The following is a 16,251-nucleotide window of genomic DNA, read 5'->3' on the forward strand; positions in this document are numbered from 1 at the left end:
CTGTCTCGGTTTTAAAAGGGAGAGGGGAGTATGTTTGTCAAAATAAAAGCGTATTAGTAATTCGTTTAATGTTTAGACAGTTTTCTGAAATTTTTTTAATGATCTTTTATTTATTTATTTATTTATTTTTGGTTTTTCGAGACAGGGTTTCTCTGTGTAGCCCTGGCTGTCCTGGAACTCACTTTGTAGACCAACCAGCCTGGCCTCAAACTCTGAAATCCACCTGCCTCTGCCTCCCAAGTGCTGGGATTAAAGGTGTGCGCCACCATGCCCAGCTTTTTAAGTGATCCTTGTAAGCCAGGGGTGTGGTTCAGTGGTAAAATTCTTGCATAGCGTGAGGAAGGCCTGGATTTCAATTCCTGCACCACAGATAGTAACAGAGTAATAATGGTGATAAGATCAACACTTGAAATAGTCTCACTACAGACTCTTTAATATTTTAAAATTTCTTTTGCATTAGTATATTTTCTTTTTTAACTTTTGTTATGTTTAAATGTCATTGTTTTATGCATAAAGGTATGTTGCGTGCACATGTGTCTGTATTGCTTGTGTATGTGGTACCTGTGGGGGTCAGAAGATGACATCAGATCCTCTGGAATTAGAGAGGTTGTAAGCTGTAGTGTGGGTGCTAGGAATTGAACCCAGTTCCTCTGGAAGGGCAGCTCTGGAAGGCTGAGCTGTTGTTCATGGCTTATTTTGTACAGGGACATTTTTATATGAGGCATGCAAGCATATTTCCTCCTGTGTCTCCCTACCCTCTCCTACGTGCCTTATATATTTTATTCATTTTGATTTTGGGGTTCTTGGGATGTAGTTCAGGCTAGCATTGAACTCAGTCTTGCTGCTTCTGCCTCCCAGGTGCTGGTAGTATAGACATTTACCACCGTTTCTGGTTACTTTCATGTGTTTTAAACTAGTATCTACATGTGAATTCCAAAAGTGTTTGTTTTTGTTTCTGATTTTGCTCCACTGGACAGCTTCACCTGACTATTGACCAGGCACTTGGTTCTCTGAGTGATAAAAAAATAAAATTCAGCTCCATTTTGACCCCCACCCCAACTTGTTTCTGTGACTGTCACATCTGCTCAGTTGCCTGTGACATAAACTAGGGGTCATTCTTGATTCTGCTGTGTCTAATTGGCCACCAATTGTTTTCCTCTCTCCTCTCCTTTATTGCTATTCTATTTCAGGCCCTTGTCATTTCCTGCCTGGCTGTCATAGTGACCTTTGAGAAGAAATGCTTTTCTAATGAGAAAAAGTTAATATATTCCCATAATGTGATATGCTAGAAACACAGGAAAATCTGGATTGAACCTGTCTTTGTAAATTTGAGATAAAAATCATTGCTGTAGCCTCTCTTTAAGTATAATTTTACATAGAATCGAGATAATTCTGCAAGTGCATTTAGTTTCTTTTCTGTTTTGTTCTCCATAGTATTGTGTGTGTGTGTGTGTGTGTGTGTGTGTGTGATGTGTGATCGGTTTGAAAAATTCTCTTTTTTTAGTTTCTGGAAGTACTGGATATCCAGCCGAGGACCTTGTCCACTGAGCTGCATTTAGCCTGGCAATTCTAAATAACAGGATTTTATTTATTTATTTATTTATTTATTTATTTATTTATTTATTTTTGAGGTAGGATCACTATGTAGATGGTTTGAAACTTGCTATGTAGATCAGGATTATCTTGAACTCACAGAGCTCTGCCTACCTGTAAAAAAGCTTTAAGTATGATCATATAGTAGCTTAGCATGGTGGTACAAGACGGTAATGCCAGCAGGAGGATTGCTGTGAGCTCAAGTTCAACAAAACAATAAGCACATAGACCAGCATTCCTGCAGTCCCAGCACTTGGGAGGCAAGAAGAGTGCTGTGAGTTTCTGTCGGCAGTTTCTGGACCTTGTCCAGGCTAGCCTTCTATGCAGGTGATATATTGTCGTAAAAACAAGATACAGACAACAAACCAACCAAACGTTTGAAAAGAGAAAAGTCATAAATAACAACAAATACAAACACAGTGTTTCTCACAGCTCCCCAATTTGTATTTTATGGTGGAATTTCTGGGGATCCAGTGATGCCTGCCTCCCATCCCCAGGTATTGTGATGTGACCTGGACATGAGGATTCTATTGAAATTACTTGGGCTATTCCACTGTACAGGAGAATTTGGGAGCCACTGGTGTGCCCATATGTATCTTCAGACGGTAGTGTCTGTGGCTGGATGATATCTGTCTGAGTTTTGGGTTCCTGCTGATAAGTTTACTCTTTACTAATGTTCTTATCATTGAAAACTTGGGTTTGAGTTCCTGATGATACCAATCTCTTAGGACCTTTTCAAAACTGGGTGTGAGGCAGAGCAGGGAAGAGGGAAGAGATGCTCTTATGAGATGCTCTCATGATTCTCCACTTCCTCCTAGTTTCTGAAATCCTTAGAAACCTCTCATACTTCTCTTTATGAAACAACTAAACGCCTTGATAACACAGTGCTACCTTTGTGCTGTTCTGTGACTCAGTCAACTGTTTCCTCCAGAATCCGCTGAACTCAGAGGTCATCGTGGCCTGTATCTTCATAAATGGCAGAAGATGATCCAGTTCTCATTTGAATATTTGAATATGTTTAGTATTTTCAGATGAAGCCAGAATAAGGGCAGTGTTTTTTAAAGTTCATTCTTTTATATTGTTTGTCATTTGAAATTTTAAAAGGTTAAGGAATTAGTAACACTGCCCTTTTCAAGACTTAAACATCTTTGGTTGTAATGCTTAAAATGGAACTAGTTAGTGAAGACTAGTAACTAAACAAATTCCTTTACTAGTTGAGGGAAATCAAGCTGGGTGTGATAGTGCACACATGGACTCTCAGGACTGGAGGCTGAAGTAAGAAAATCTCCACAGGTTTGAGGGCATCCTGATGTATATGCTGTGAGAGTGACTGTGTCCCCAAAATGAATGAATATGTCCCCAAAATGAATGAGCATGAATTAGGACAGCCTATTCTGTAGACAGAGCTATCTATGGCACTGTGGTTGTTAAAATGCTGAGTACATCAGCATCTGTTGCTTTGTTGAGTTTCTAATTTTGAAAAAGATGTAACCTGCCTTTTTGTATCCATTTTCCCTCCCAGTGGCAGCATGGAGCCTGCGTTTCACAGAGGGGATCTCCTTTTCCTCACGAACCGAGTTGAAGATCCTATACGCGTGGGGGAGATCGTTGTTTTCAGGATAGAAGGAAGAGAGATTCCTATAGTGCACAGAGTCCTGAAGATCCATGAAAAGTACATGCCAGTTTCTCATCTGTGGTTTTGTACATTCTTGTTTTAGAGTTTGAAGTGTTTAATTTTGATAATTAAAAATTGTTGAAAAGGGGGGTGGGAGATGGCTGAGCAGTTAAGAGTACTTGCTCTTGCAGAAGACCCAGGTTCGGCTCCCAGCACCTACGTGATGGCTTTCAGCCGTCAGTTTCAGGTGTTCTGGTGCCTTCTTCAGGCACACATACACGTGGGCAAAATTCTCATATACATAAAAACATTTTTTAAAAAAATAAAGAGGGCTGTAGATGTAGCTCAGCTGGTCAGATGGAGCCCTGGATCAGAACCCAGGCCTTGCTACAAGTGTAATCCTAGTACTTGGGAGATAGAAACAGACAAGGTCAGGGTCATTGTTGGCTTACATAGCGAGTTGAAGGCTAGCCTGTGCTAATGAGTCTCTTCTCTAATAAAAAAACATTGTAGAGAGTAAGGAATCTTTGATCTTTACTTCTCATCCAGTTTTATGAATGTCTAAAAGTTTGGTGAATATTTGGAAAACTCTGGATAGGGATTTATCTCTCTGAATATTTTTCCAGAGATTTTTCTTGTTCTTTTCTAATTATCAGTCTGTGTATGTTTCTCAAAAATCATGTTATAAAGCTGGGCAGTGGTGGTACATGCCTTTAATCCCAGCACTTGGGAGGCAGAGGCAGGCAGATTTCTGAGTTCGAGGACAGCCTGGTCTACACAGAATGAGTTCCAGGACAGCCAGGGCTATACAGAGAAACCCTGTCTCGAAAAATCAAACCAAACAAACAAGCAAAACAACAACAAAATCATGTTGTAAAGATTAGTCCTAAATATAATTATGGAATATAAATAACCTTAATGACTAAAGAAACCTTAAAATGAGAACAAAAAGCTATAAAGCAATATAGTGATAATAGATTTGTAAACTTCTTTTGGAATACTGGAATTAAACCTGGCCAGACCCAAGTCTATTGACTTTTCAGAGTTTAGTAAAGAGGGCTGGCCAGATGGCTCAGCAGGTAAAGGTGCTTGCCGTCAGGCCAGAATGACCAGAGTTCTGTCCCCAGAACCCACAGTGGAAGGAGAGAACCAAATTTCAAAAAGTATCTCCTAACCTCCACATAAGCACTATAGCAATATACGTAACACAACATGATAGTAAATAAATGTAAAGTTTTAATTTTTTTCAAGAAAGTGGTGAGATGGCTCAGTGAGTAAAGGCATTTATTACCAAGCCTGATGACCTGAATTCAGCCCCAGTCATCCACATGGTAAGAGACCTGACTCTCAGAAGTTGTCTTTGAACTCCCCGTGTGTACCCGGTGTATGCAACACTGAACAAATACTCCGGACCCTCCTGCTTTTGCATCATGAGTTCTGGGATTTATGAGTTTGTGCCAGTGTGCTAAGGCAAGATAAATTTCTAAAATCTAAGTTGTTTTTCTAACTTGAACCTTACATTCTAGAAGCAGAAAGGGCACATTGCTTTCCCTCAGAACAGTGAGAATCGTGAGCCAAAAGCTCAGCCTCCCTGGGGCTCGTCGGCTTAAGGTAGTGTAAAGACTTGAGAAAGATGGACCCTGACCTCTTAAGTGGGTGGTCCCTGTCCAGCTGTGCACCCCCGTTCTTCCCAGGCTGTCCTGTTTGTACTTACAGCACGTTCACAAGAGAAGGAGAGAAGGAAATGAACAAATAGGGGTGGTATGCTGGGAACCCAAAAGACTCTTGCATTAAGTCCTCAGCTCCTACTGGCTCGGCATCTTGTAGTCTTTCTCCGTTTAAGAGGTACTCACCTGGGGTGGTTTGTACCAGAGAGGTGAAGTCAAGAGGATGGTATATTCTGGGCCATTCAGGACAGCAAAGTGAGGAAAGGCCACTTGTACCCTAACATCAGGTTCAGAATTTTTGGTGATTTTCCTTTTGCCTCCTGGGTGTTGGGATTCCATGCAGACACCACCACCCCTGGCTGGAGCAGATCTTGACAGGTGTATTGAGGGAGGCCACCAGGGAAAAGTATTTGTTGTGCATTAAGTTGTTGAGAGAGGTGCTTTTTCAAGAAACAATAGTGATCTCTCCTGATTACAGCTCAGCAGGGGAGAGCACAGTATTTGCTGGTAGGTCTTTGGGACTAGCCCAGCCGGTAACACTCCTTCCCTCTGACCACTTCTCGTCTGTTGGACTTTATGTCAGCCTCTGAAGGGCCAGTGATTTTTTTCTGGTTGAACTGTCCCTTCTCCCTGATGCTCCTGGCATCTGTAACCCCCAGGCTATCGCAGACACTCTTTCAACTTACTGAATTGTCAGCTACTGGTTACTTTTCTCTGTATATATTTGCATTTTTTAAACTGGAACCTCATTTTCAATGTGGCATTTGCACTTCACTGTCTCTGGTGTTTGCAACACCTCCAATTTTCACCTGACTTCTAGCTTACTGGGAGACAGTTTCCTGAGTGGATATTAGTCAGTAGAAACCTGAAGCTCATTTTCTTTTTTATAGACTGATTGTTAAAGACACTTAGATTAATTTTAGTCTGGTCTTTATTAACTGTAAATTTTGCTTTGTTTTCAGTTACATTTTAAACTTACTGGAAGCTGGGCTGGAGTGGTGACTCGGTGACTAAGAGCACTTGTTCCCTTCCCTTCACGTGTCCCTCCAGGTCCAGGGGATCCAATGCCCTCTGCAGGCTCCCGGCACATGCAGGGTGCACATACATGTGTGCAGTCAAAGCACTCATATATATAAAGTATATCTAAAAGCAACTTTAAAAATTACAAGAAGTCTTACCCGTTCTTTAGCAGCATTAATTTCTTGACTTTTTTTTCTGAGATAGGGCCTCATGTAGCCCAGGCTGTCTTTCAACTCTGTGACCAGAGAGCTTCGTTTTCGTGTCTTTACCTTCAAGGATTGGATTATAGGCATGGCTGCCATGCTCAGTTGATTTAGGCTGGGATCAAAGCCAAGGCCTAACAAGCTAGGCTACATCAGAGCCCCAAAGCAATCATTTCTTGATCAGGAAGAGGGTTTGTGGTTTTGCTTTCTTCTGTTTTGTTTTTGAGTTGGGTTCTCTATGCAGCCCTGGCTATCCTAGAACTTGCTATGTAGATTAGGCTGGCCTTGAATTCACAGAGATCCACCTGCCTCAGTCTCCTCAGTGTTGGGATTAAAAGCATGTGCCACTACACCTTGCCAAGATAGTATTGTAATAAATATTACCATACCTGAAAAATTGAGGCTTTTTTTCCCTACTTGAGACAGTGTTCTTTTGTGTAATAGCCCTGGTTGTCCTGGACTCATTTTGTAGACCAAGCCTGTCTTGAACTCAGAGATCTGCCTGCCTCTGCCTCCCTAGTGCTGGGTTGAAAGGTGTGTGCCACCACACCCAGTTGTTTTTTGTTTTTTGTTTTTTTAACTTGTTTTTCTATCAACTACATGTTTGTTAAATAAAGACTAAGACAGTGTGAAGCTACAGTATACTGTAGGCAGCCACTGTTTATCCCTTGATCTGTGTTACATTAGCTCTTACATTTTGTATTTAAAGGTTTTCTAGCATGCACAGTGGGGTCTAACAAGTCCCTTGGATGGTTAGCATGTGGCCGTTCTGCATTCTCTTCTTTTCCTCCTTTCTTGTATTATTTTAAGCCACATCCTCAGTATCATAGCATGTCACATTAGTATTTCTATAAAATAACCACTAAGCTTTTATAAACTAAAACTGTAATTAGTGTGGGGGGGATAAATATATACGATAATAAATATAATTAAATAGAAGCAATAACTAAATATATGATAAAAATGAACAATTCTTTAAGATTATTAACTCTAGTTGTTCAACTTGCCAGTTTCATAATGACTGTTTATTTGAACTTAGGTCAAATAAGATCCTCGGCTGCAGCTGGTTGATGTGGCTTTAATGGACACTTGGAATGTTTTTAAATTACATTTCTTTGTTTGGGAGTCACTGCTAGTGCATATGGAGGTCAGAGGACAACTTGGGGAAATTGGTTCTTTCCTTGTACTGGGTGGTTTCTGGCCACCAAATTCTGGTTGTCAGCCTTGATGGCAAATGCCATTACCTGATGTGCCAGCTCACCGGCTGCACCGTACAGACTGTTACTTTATCTGAAGGTTACTCTTCCAACATTCTTTGTCTCATGCAGAAATGTTCATGTTTCTTAAGGGAACTATGCTGTTGAGTAGTTTCTTACAGTCTTCACTGAACAGTTACTTTCTGAGGGGCAATTTAATGTATTCTTGTATTTGTATATTAGAAAATAGGTTGTGTATGTTGTAATATAAATTGAGATTTATTTTATATGCTAGTTGATCTTCTCCTCACGTTGTAAAACTTGCATGTCATCTACTGTCACACACTCTGTGGCAATGTTGGTCACACTGGGGTAGTGCAGCCAGCTCCTTCACCACTCACTTCTCAGCTCTCTCTATTTGAGCAGACCAGCTGTCAGCACTCTGTTAGCCAATTAAAGAATTGCTATTAGGCATGATGAGTACCTAGTGCTTGGTAACAAGAGCTGATGCTGTGCACTAAATGCCATGAGGGTGTTTGGTGACTTGTGTTTCCTTATTCCTAAGGCAAGATGGGCATATCAAGTTTTTAACCAAAGGAGATAATAATGCTGTTGATGACCGAGGTCTCTATAAACAAGGACAACACTGGCTGGAGAAGAAAGATGTTGTGGGGAGAGCAAGAGGGTGAGTACCCAGGGGAACATCATGGGCTTTTCGTATTACTTTAAACATGGTCTTACTGTGTATGACTGGGTGCATCACTGTTGGTCCTGGTTATGCCAAGTCACCTTTTTGTCCTTAGAAGATATAAATCTTAAAGTGCACTTAAGTCTTAGGGCATACTGTTCTTGAGGGCAGGAATGGGGTGCAATAAGAGAGTCAAATGCTAGTGCTGAGATGGCATAGTGGATATCACAATTAAAATATTGGCCAGGTGCAGTGCTACATACCTGTAATTCCAGCTCCTGAGAGGTAGATCAGAGTTCAAGGCCAGACTCACTAAGAAGCTGTGAGTTTAAGGCTAGCTGGCTACCTGAGACCCTTGCTCTAAAAATAAGAATCATGTATTCAATTCACCCAAGGAGCATTGATATCTGTACTTGGCTAGGCTATTAGGTTTCAGAATAGTATTACTGCTTCATGAAACAAGTTATTAGAGTCTTTTTCAGTCAATTTAAATTGTTCCTATGAATTCATCTTATTGTGTTAATATAGCCTATATTGTTTTATTTCAGGCTTGAAGTTGATGAGATCAAATGAAACTTTTAAATTCTATTAAGCCTGTTTATTTCAGATATTATCAGGAGAACAGATCAGTGGAGGACAGGAATTGTAAGTTACTGGTGTAAAGAAGTATGGACTTACTACTTTAATGTATTAATAGTATTAACAATAACTCACCTTTATTAGGGCTTGCTATTTCCAGACTCATTATATGCGCCTTATAAATATTGCTTCATTTTAACCTTCAAACAATTCCAAGATTTCCATTCTGCAGATGAGGAAACTCAGACAAGCCATGTTATGTATCTAAGATCGCGCTGGTGGTGGATTTAAGTGGCTGCCATGGTGTCCCTCACGTGGGTGGGTGGGTGCTGGTTCTGTTTAGGTGCTTCATAGCATTCTTACTGATGTCAGAACATCCCCTCCTTACTACATACTGTCACCTCACTGTGACACTCTGATGCTGTGCAGAACAGGTGGCTGTTTCTGAAAGGAAGCTTATTCAATTGTAGTATGAGAAATGTAAAGGAATCCCAGATTCCTACACAGGACTACTGTGTTGTTTTGTCTGCGAGTGTGTGTGTGTGTGTGTGTGTAAACACAATCTACATTAGGCCATCAGTGGCTTTGAGAAATAGATTTCCAAATTTCCTCATTTCCAAAGATGCGCCTATCGTTTTTAGACTCCTCATCTCTTTAGTGTTTGTTTTTCCTCGAGGTGTAAGCCTGCAGGTACATTTAGAGTGGCGAGGAAGCCCCGCCACTGGAGAGTCGGGTTGCTTTACTTTCTTCCACCCCCATCAATTTTTTTGAGAGGTTTTCTCTGTGTAACTCACTCTGTAGACGAGGCCAGCCTCGAACTCAGAGATCCACCTGCCTCTGCCTCCCAAGTGCTGGGATTCAAGGCGTGCGCCACCACGCCTGACAACATTTGTTATATAAGAGAATAGTCACGCTATTGTACGTGTAATGACCTTTTCACTGCAAGGCCGATAGTGTACTTACACATCAACACTTATCATCACTCACAGAGCTAGCTCTCCAGTCCCTGGGAAGCTCATATGGCTACTGGCTGTCCTAGCATTGGCCGTGGTTAGCATTATTTCTAGTTTGCTTTTGTGAACACTGTGCTGTTGTTACATATATCCAGTAGTTCTACCCAGTCTTCCCAGTAAAAATTTAAAAAACAGTTACTAAGTAAAGAATATGCACATTTTAAATCTTTTTGACAAATTCTTTCTGTGTGCTTCCTCCGTGTAAGAGTGTCCCTTGTGTGCACTTGGTTCTTCTTTGTCCGTCACTGTGGCTGCCTAGGCAGCCCTGGGTTGGGTTAAAAAAAAAAAAAAAAAAGACATACTATTTTCCAGGTTAGAGTACTCAGGCTTCCTCCCTAGGAACTTCTTTTTGAAGAATTTTTTTATAGTTCTAAACTATATAAAATTTAAACTAAAATCTCAATTTTGGCAGTATAAACCCTTTAGTGGCTTTTAATAAAAAATGTAATAATGTGAATTAAGTATTGATTCTATGAAATATAAACCACCTGGGACATGGACAGCTGGCAGACAGGCTTTTCTGCCCAACTCACTTCTCATCGACTCTCCTGCCTCTGAGCTCGACACCTAATGTAATGAGTCACCTTCCTTTGTGGAAATTGTATTTATAAAACACTAAGCTGATATCTCAGAGTTGAGCTGTACCTCACTCTTTCAGGTAAGCCTGAACTGTGGTGCAGCTACCTCTCAGTGAAAAAAAAGGGGGTTTCTGGATTACTCCACACTGACACCAATGGTTCTGAGCCAATTATGTTTAAAAATGTTACTGAAACAGAATTCACATGTAAGAGTCTCTGTTTTAAGGGGCATAGTTCACAGATTTTAGTATATCTACAAGTTTGTGCAACCATCACTGCTATCTAATTCCAGATCATTTCTCTCGACACTCATTAGCAGGCGCAGGCCGCGCCCTTCTTCCTGCAGCTGCTGACAGTGCTAACCTGCAGTGTAGGCATGGCTCGTGCGTGGGGTGTCTTGTGTAGACAGAATCACAGTTGTGGTCTTCTGCGTTTGGTTTCTCTTACCTATCCTAATTTTCAAGGTTATTCATCTTGTAGCTGCAATAAAATTTGTAGAAATGAAACTAATACTGTACCAACTAAAACTATTTAATAGAGATGACTTTGGAAACCAGAAAGCTGGACCTGTTAATCACAGGAAAGAAAGCAGTGTCAGAAAAAGAGGAGAGAAGGGCAGGAGAGTTAATCACAGGAAAGAAAGCAGTGTCAGAAAAAGAGGAGAGAAGGGCAGGAGAGTTGGTACAAATGCTGCAGTGATAAAGAATGAGATAAAGGAGGGAACGGGACAGTGACACTGGAGGCTTCTAGACAACGCTGTCCTCACAGAAGAGGAAGTGTTCTTAACAGGAAGTGAAGTGCATCAGGCAAAATGGCTGCCTCTACAGTGTGCCACAGGCTTTGATGGTAAAGTGGAGATGCTAATTACCTTGATGTGTTTAGTGTACACTGTATATATGTATTAAAATACCCCATAAAAACTGATAGGCCATAAAATGCATGTAAATCACATGTGAATAAAATGTAAAGCTTGTGTCTAGGTGCGGTGGCACATGTGTAGTCGTAGCTGCCTGGGGAAGCTGTTTGCAGCAGCAAAGTGAGACGCTATTTTGAAAATTAAAAATATGGGGCTGGATAGTTGGCTCAGTGGTTAAGAGCCCTTGTTCTGGCCAGAGCTTAGCAGTACTTTGTAGGTGTCTCTTTTCAGCTCTTGGAGGAGCCACATGTTCACACAAGTTTGCAGTGGTGAAACTGCTTGCCACCATGTACCTGAGGCACACATCTTGAATCAGACCTAAACATCTTGAACTTGAGCATTGTTTGGGGTGCATGTTTCAGGGATTTGTTTAAGCTCAAAAATCTGGGGACACTAGAACAGTGTATCTGGTAATTTTGTGTTTCATGCAGTCCAAACTGGCCTCAAGCTCTCTGTTGTAGCTGAAAATGACTCCTGGCTCCACTTCTCAAATGTTGGAATTTAAGTGTGCACCCCCACACCTGAATTGTGTGGTGTTAGAGATCAAACCCAGGGCTTCATGCCTTTCTGCTAGGCTGGCATTCTGCCTTCTGAGCTCCAGCTGCAGCCTCAAGTGACTCTTGTTAAAGAAGATCCAACTGTTGAGAAACATGAGCATGTAGAAAGGGAGTTTGGGGGAAAGGAGGGAGAAGGACCAGTTTAGTTTCAAAAAAGAGTACAGGAGATGGAAAGTAAGAAGTTGTTAACAGGAAGTGAAGGACACTAAAAACAGTGTCTGTTGAAGTTTGCCTATGGCTTTGATTCGGAGGTGTTAACTGGGAGGTGATTTCTGTTTCTCTGGCCTGTGGCATGGCAGGAAGGGTCTATGCACACAGTGAAAGTGGGCCGTGATGAGAGAGTTGAAGTCCACTTGGCCCAGTGCCACATTATGGCCAGTCTACTCGGAGTCTGCCAGTAGTGGGGAGAAGGAAGAAAGGTGAACATTTGGGTTTCTCACCTCCTTTTCTAACCACATCGGAGACATCCCGATAACCTTCTTGTTTTGTCCTGAGTTGTTGTTGCTGTTGTTGTGAGTTGTTGAGATAAGGTGTCATTGTGTAGCACTATTTGAGCTGGAACTTGATATATAGACCAGGCTAGCCTTGAACTCAAGCCACCTGCCTCTGCCTACCAAGGGCCAGGATTGAATGTGTGCATCACTAGCCCAGCCCCTACTCTGAAGTCTTACAGTGTTAAGGTGTCTTACATAGAAAGAAGATTTAACCTCTGGAGAAACTGAAAAGAAAACCTATTCAAACATTCCATCAGGCAGGACTGGGCCCAAGGCAAGGTTCAGCCATAGATCGAGTGCCTGGCCTGCATGAAGCCCTGCCTGAGTTTGCTCTCTAGTGTGGGAGTGTGAGCACACGTGCATGCACATGTGCACCTGTACGTGTTGGCTGGAAGGTTGGGTGTACAAGGCCTTGAGGTTATGCGAGATCAAGATCGCTACTCTGAGAGAGTCAGAGGGAGGCAGATACCATATAATTAGAACAACAGAGTTCTTAAAATTGTGACGAAGACCTTAAAGGCAAGTGTATGGAGTGCGTTAAGAGTTGTCACCAGGTGTTTCTGCTCAGTTAAGGGATAAAGAGAAAGCAAGCTAGTGGGAACACAGGACTGGGGAGATGGCTCAGTGGTCAAAGTGCTTGCAACTCAAATGTAAGTATCTGAGTTCAGGTCCCCAGAGCCTCTGTAAACGCAGGGTGGGCTTGGTCACCCATCTCTAATTCCAGGTTGAGGAAGAAATGAAAGTACAGATACAGCAGTCTAAAGGTGGACATAGAACTATTAGATGTGTGAGTTATTAAAACAAAAGAGAAAGGCTTTCAAGAGCAAGTTGCAGGCTAAAGAGATGGCTCACTGGTTAAGAGCACTCATTGCTCTCTCAGAGGATTTGGGCTCAATTCTCAACTCCCACGTGCAGCTCACGACCATCTGCAACTCCATTTCTAGAGGATCCAATGCCTCTTCTGACATCTATGGGCACCAGGTATATGTATATACATACATACAGGCAACACACACACATAAATAAAATAAATAAATCTAAGAATTAAAAGAATGCTGGACAAGTATATAGGAAGATGGAGGCTAAGACTGGTTTGCTGCGTGTGGTGGATAAAATGGTTCTAGAAAAATTTCAGAGCCAGGCACAGTGACACATGTACTCATCCCAGCATCTTAGGAGACTACAGCAGGTGGAAGTAAGCTCAAGGCAAGCCTGGGCTGCATTTCAAGACCCTGTCTAATAAATAAAGCCAGGAGTAAGAGAGCCAAAGCCAGACTGTGGTTAAATGAGTGGTGGTGGAGCCATGAGCTCTTCTGCTCAGTGGCGACCAGACATGAAGTACTTTTGCAGGGTGCTGCTTTCTGCCTTACCTCTCCACCAAGACTGGCAAGCAGCTCCGTAATGGCTATGAGGCCACACACAGCCCCTAGCGGTGAAGATACCAACTAGAGACCTAAGATCTCTGGTATGGTACTGACTGCTTCTGCCTCACACAAGCCATGCACCTTGGGCGCGTGATCCTGTTTCCTCATCTATAAAATGGTAATATCCTAACTTCCTTGTAACAGGCTATTGAAAGGAACAAATATAATGTATGCAAGTGGCCATTGTGAACTGAGAGTCAGTACTCTGGAAGGCACTGGTGATGAATAGTCAGTAAACATTAGCAGCTGCTTCATCGAGGGCGTTTTTCTCTGATGATAAGTTGTTTGCTTACTTGTTTGTTTCAGGTTTGTTCCTTACATTGGAATTGTGACAATCCTCATGAATGACTATCCTAAATTTAAGGTGAGAGCACAACCTTATGTTTGATTAGAAGTGAACTGATGAGTGTGGCACTCGCTCAGCAGCGCGCATGCGTAGCATGTGTGAGGCCCTGGATTCAGCCAGCTCCTCCAGGGATCTTTTGTTTACCTTTGGAGACTGTTAAATGGATTACAGCATGAAAGCATAATGTAGTTTAGTGATTGATCCTGGTCACAATTGAGTTTATGACGATGAAGACTTCGGAGGTATTGAAAGTGTCCCTGACATGTGTTCCTGTTTCACTTTTTAGTATGCAGTACTGTTTCTGCTCGGTTTATTTGTGCTGGTCCATCGTGAGTAAGAAGTCGGACTCCCTGTTCCTAGGAAGCTGCTGTGCTTGTTGTTACTGAATGTTGGAGTAGATCCTGATCTGTGATTGCGGACTTTCGGAGGACACACATGTCGGCACTCTTGGTAGCACTGGTTTGCATTCCTTTGTGTTTCCACACCCGAGGCTGTGTGGGCGGGTGCATGTGCACCATGGAGTGCACACAAGGGGACTGTCAATCACAGGGTTTCATATGTTGTCATTGTCACTCTTTCACATTTTTGTACATCAGTGAATTTTTTATATTAAAAGGTTGAGCCAAAGCCCCCAGTGTTTGTATTTTGAAGCCAAGCTTCACTTTAAAAGTGCCTACAGAGTTCTGTAAATGAAAACACAGCTCTGCATGAGTTCAAACCTGTCGTTCCTCCTTACAGTGGGAATGGCACATATTGAGGCGGTCATAAGTCTTAACTTTTCAAAATTTTAAATAAAAGACTTTGCACATTGAACCCCTTTCCCTGAATTCTGTTTGTTGGGAAAGCTCCTGACATGAGCCTTTCTTGGCTGGTTCTTAGCAACCATTATGGTTTAGAAAGGCTTTCGTGTGGCTGGGCGTGGCAGCTCATACCTGTTATCCCAGCTCCTGGAATATCTCAGCACCAGAAGCTGAGGATCAGGAGTTCAAGGCCAGCCTGGGCTAAAGGAGAAAAGGCTGTAGTATAAACAGTCCTTCAGCTGTGATAGTTGATCAGATATTAACAGGGTTTTTTGGTTGTTTTTTTTTTTTTTTTTTTTTTTTTTTTTGTCAAGGTTTGTTTTTGTTTCTGTGAAGCCAAAGTAGCCATTGACGCTCATAGGAAATGCCTTAGTCACAATCAATTCTTCACTCGGGTGTGACTCAGATGTGTATAATCCCAGATGGTGCAACTGAGAGGTCCAGAGAGATCTCACCTGGCTGCAAAGACACCTAACCTTTGTCCACTGTAGGCGCTCTCACCTACTCCTCGATATGTTAGCATTTGGACAAGGCAGCTTTGCCTGCGGAAGCCAGCACCCTACTCTCTAATTCTCATTTGCCTAAACCCTTTTGCTTAAGTGGCTGGCTTTGCTTTTTTTTTTTCTCTAATGCAAGCTTAAGTAGTGACTAAAAGCCCAATTGTGTTTTCTTTTCATTTTGAAATCAGAATGTAGGGTAAACCAATATGCAGTAACACAAAATACTTCTAATTCTGCCTTTCTTGTTTAATGTCAGATCTCCAAGCAAGCATGCAGTCAGCTTCTGTTTCTTCAGCCTGTGGTGTTTTGCTAATGGAATGGAATAGGCAAGTTCCCAGAGCCTTCCCTATATAGAATACTGCTACCTGAGACATTAACTAGGCCTTAGCCTTCAAACTTTGCATATGGTGTTTAATGATACCAGCTCTTGGCTTTCTCAGCCTGAGAAACTTACTGCCCATGATCCACGCGTGCCCAGACTGCCTCTCCAGTGCATGGCAGAGGGTTATTACTCTTACTCCTTCCTGGACAGTCCCCTGGGAGAGAGAGACTCAGACTCTCTTTTCCCTTGCTTTGCTAGAAGCTTCTATCACAAAGGCTGCATTTTTCTTAAGTAGCCGGAGCACTCAGCACACTGAATCATTCTATTCGCCAAAGCAAAGAGGTTATTTTGGGGGAGAGTTATTATGTTCCCATGTTTTATACTTTTGAAAGCTAAGACATAAGACTAAACACTAAGATTTGGGGAGCTAGAGAGGCCATGACTCAGCACTAAGAGTACTGGCTGTTCTTACAGAGGACCTGTTCTGTCAGACCTCTCCCAGCTTCCTCATGGCTGTTCACAGCCACTTGTATTTCCAGTTCCATGGGGGAATCCAATGCCCTCTTCTGACCTCCATGGGCACCGACGACATACGGTTAGTCATGCATACATCCAGGCAAAACTCTCACATAAAAAAAGAAAGGCTAGAGAGGTGGTTGTTGGTTAACAGCACACACTGCACCTTTAGAGAACTTGAATTCAGTTCCCAGCACCAACATAAGGCAGCTCACAGCCATGTG

The 16,251-nt window shown here is 42.1% G+C and overlaps 1 protein-coding gene across 1 annotated transcript in view; it reads left to right on the forward strand.

Moving 5' to 3' along the window:
* Sec11a (SEC11 homolog A, signal peptidase complex subunit) overlaps positions 1 to 14,702 on the forward strand; it is a 31,079-nt gene extending 16,377 nt beyond the window's left edge. The window contains exons 3-6 of the mRNA XM_021167051.2: positions 3,116 to 3,265; positions 7,860 to 7,979; positions 13,850 to 13,907; positions 14,176 to 14,702. Coding sequence (XP_021022710.2) covers positions 3,116 to 3,265; positions 7,860 to 7,979; positions 13,850 to 13,907; positions 14,176 to 14,226 — 379 coding nt within the window. The 3' untranslated portion in view covers positions 14,227 to 14,702. The remainder of the gene's footprint in view (positions 1 to 3,115; positions 3,266 to 7,859; positions 7,980 to 13,849; positions 13,908 to 14,175) is intronic.
* Positions 14,703 to 16,251: the final 1,549 nt, after the last annotated feature.

Source organism: Mus caroli, unplaced genomic scaffold (assembly GCF_978045245.1).
Source record: "Mus caroli unplaced genomic scaffold, Mus_caroli_1 scaffold_8, whole genome shotgun sequence".
Classification (NCBI taxonomy): domain Eukaryota; kingdom Metazoa; phylum Chordata; class Mammalia; order Rodentia; family Muridae; genus Mus; species Mus caroli.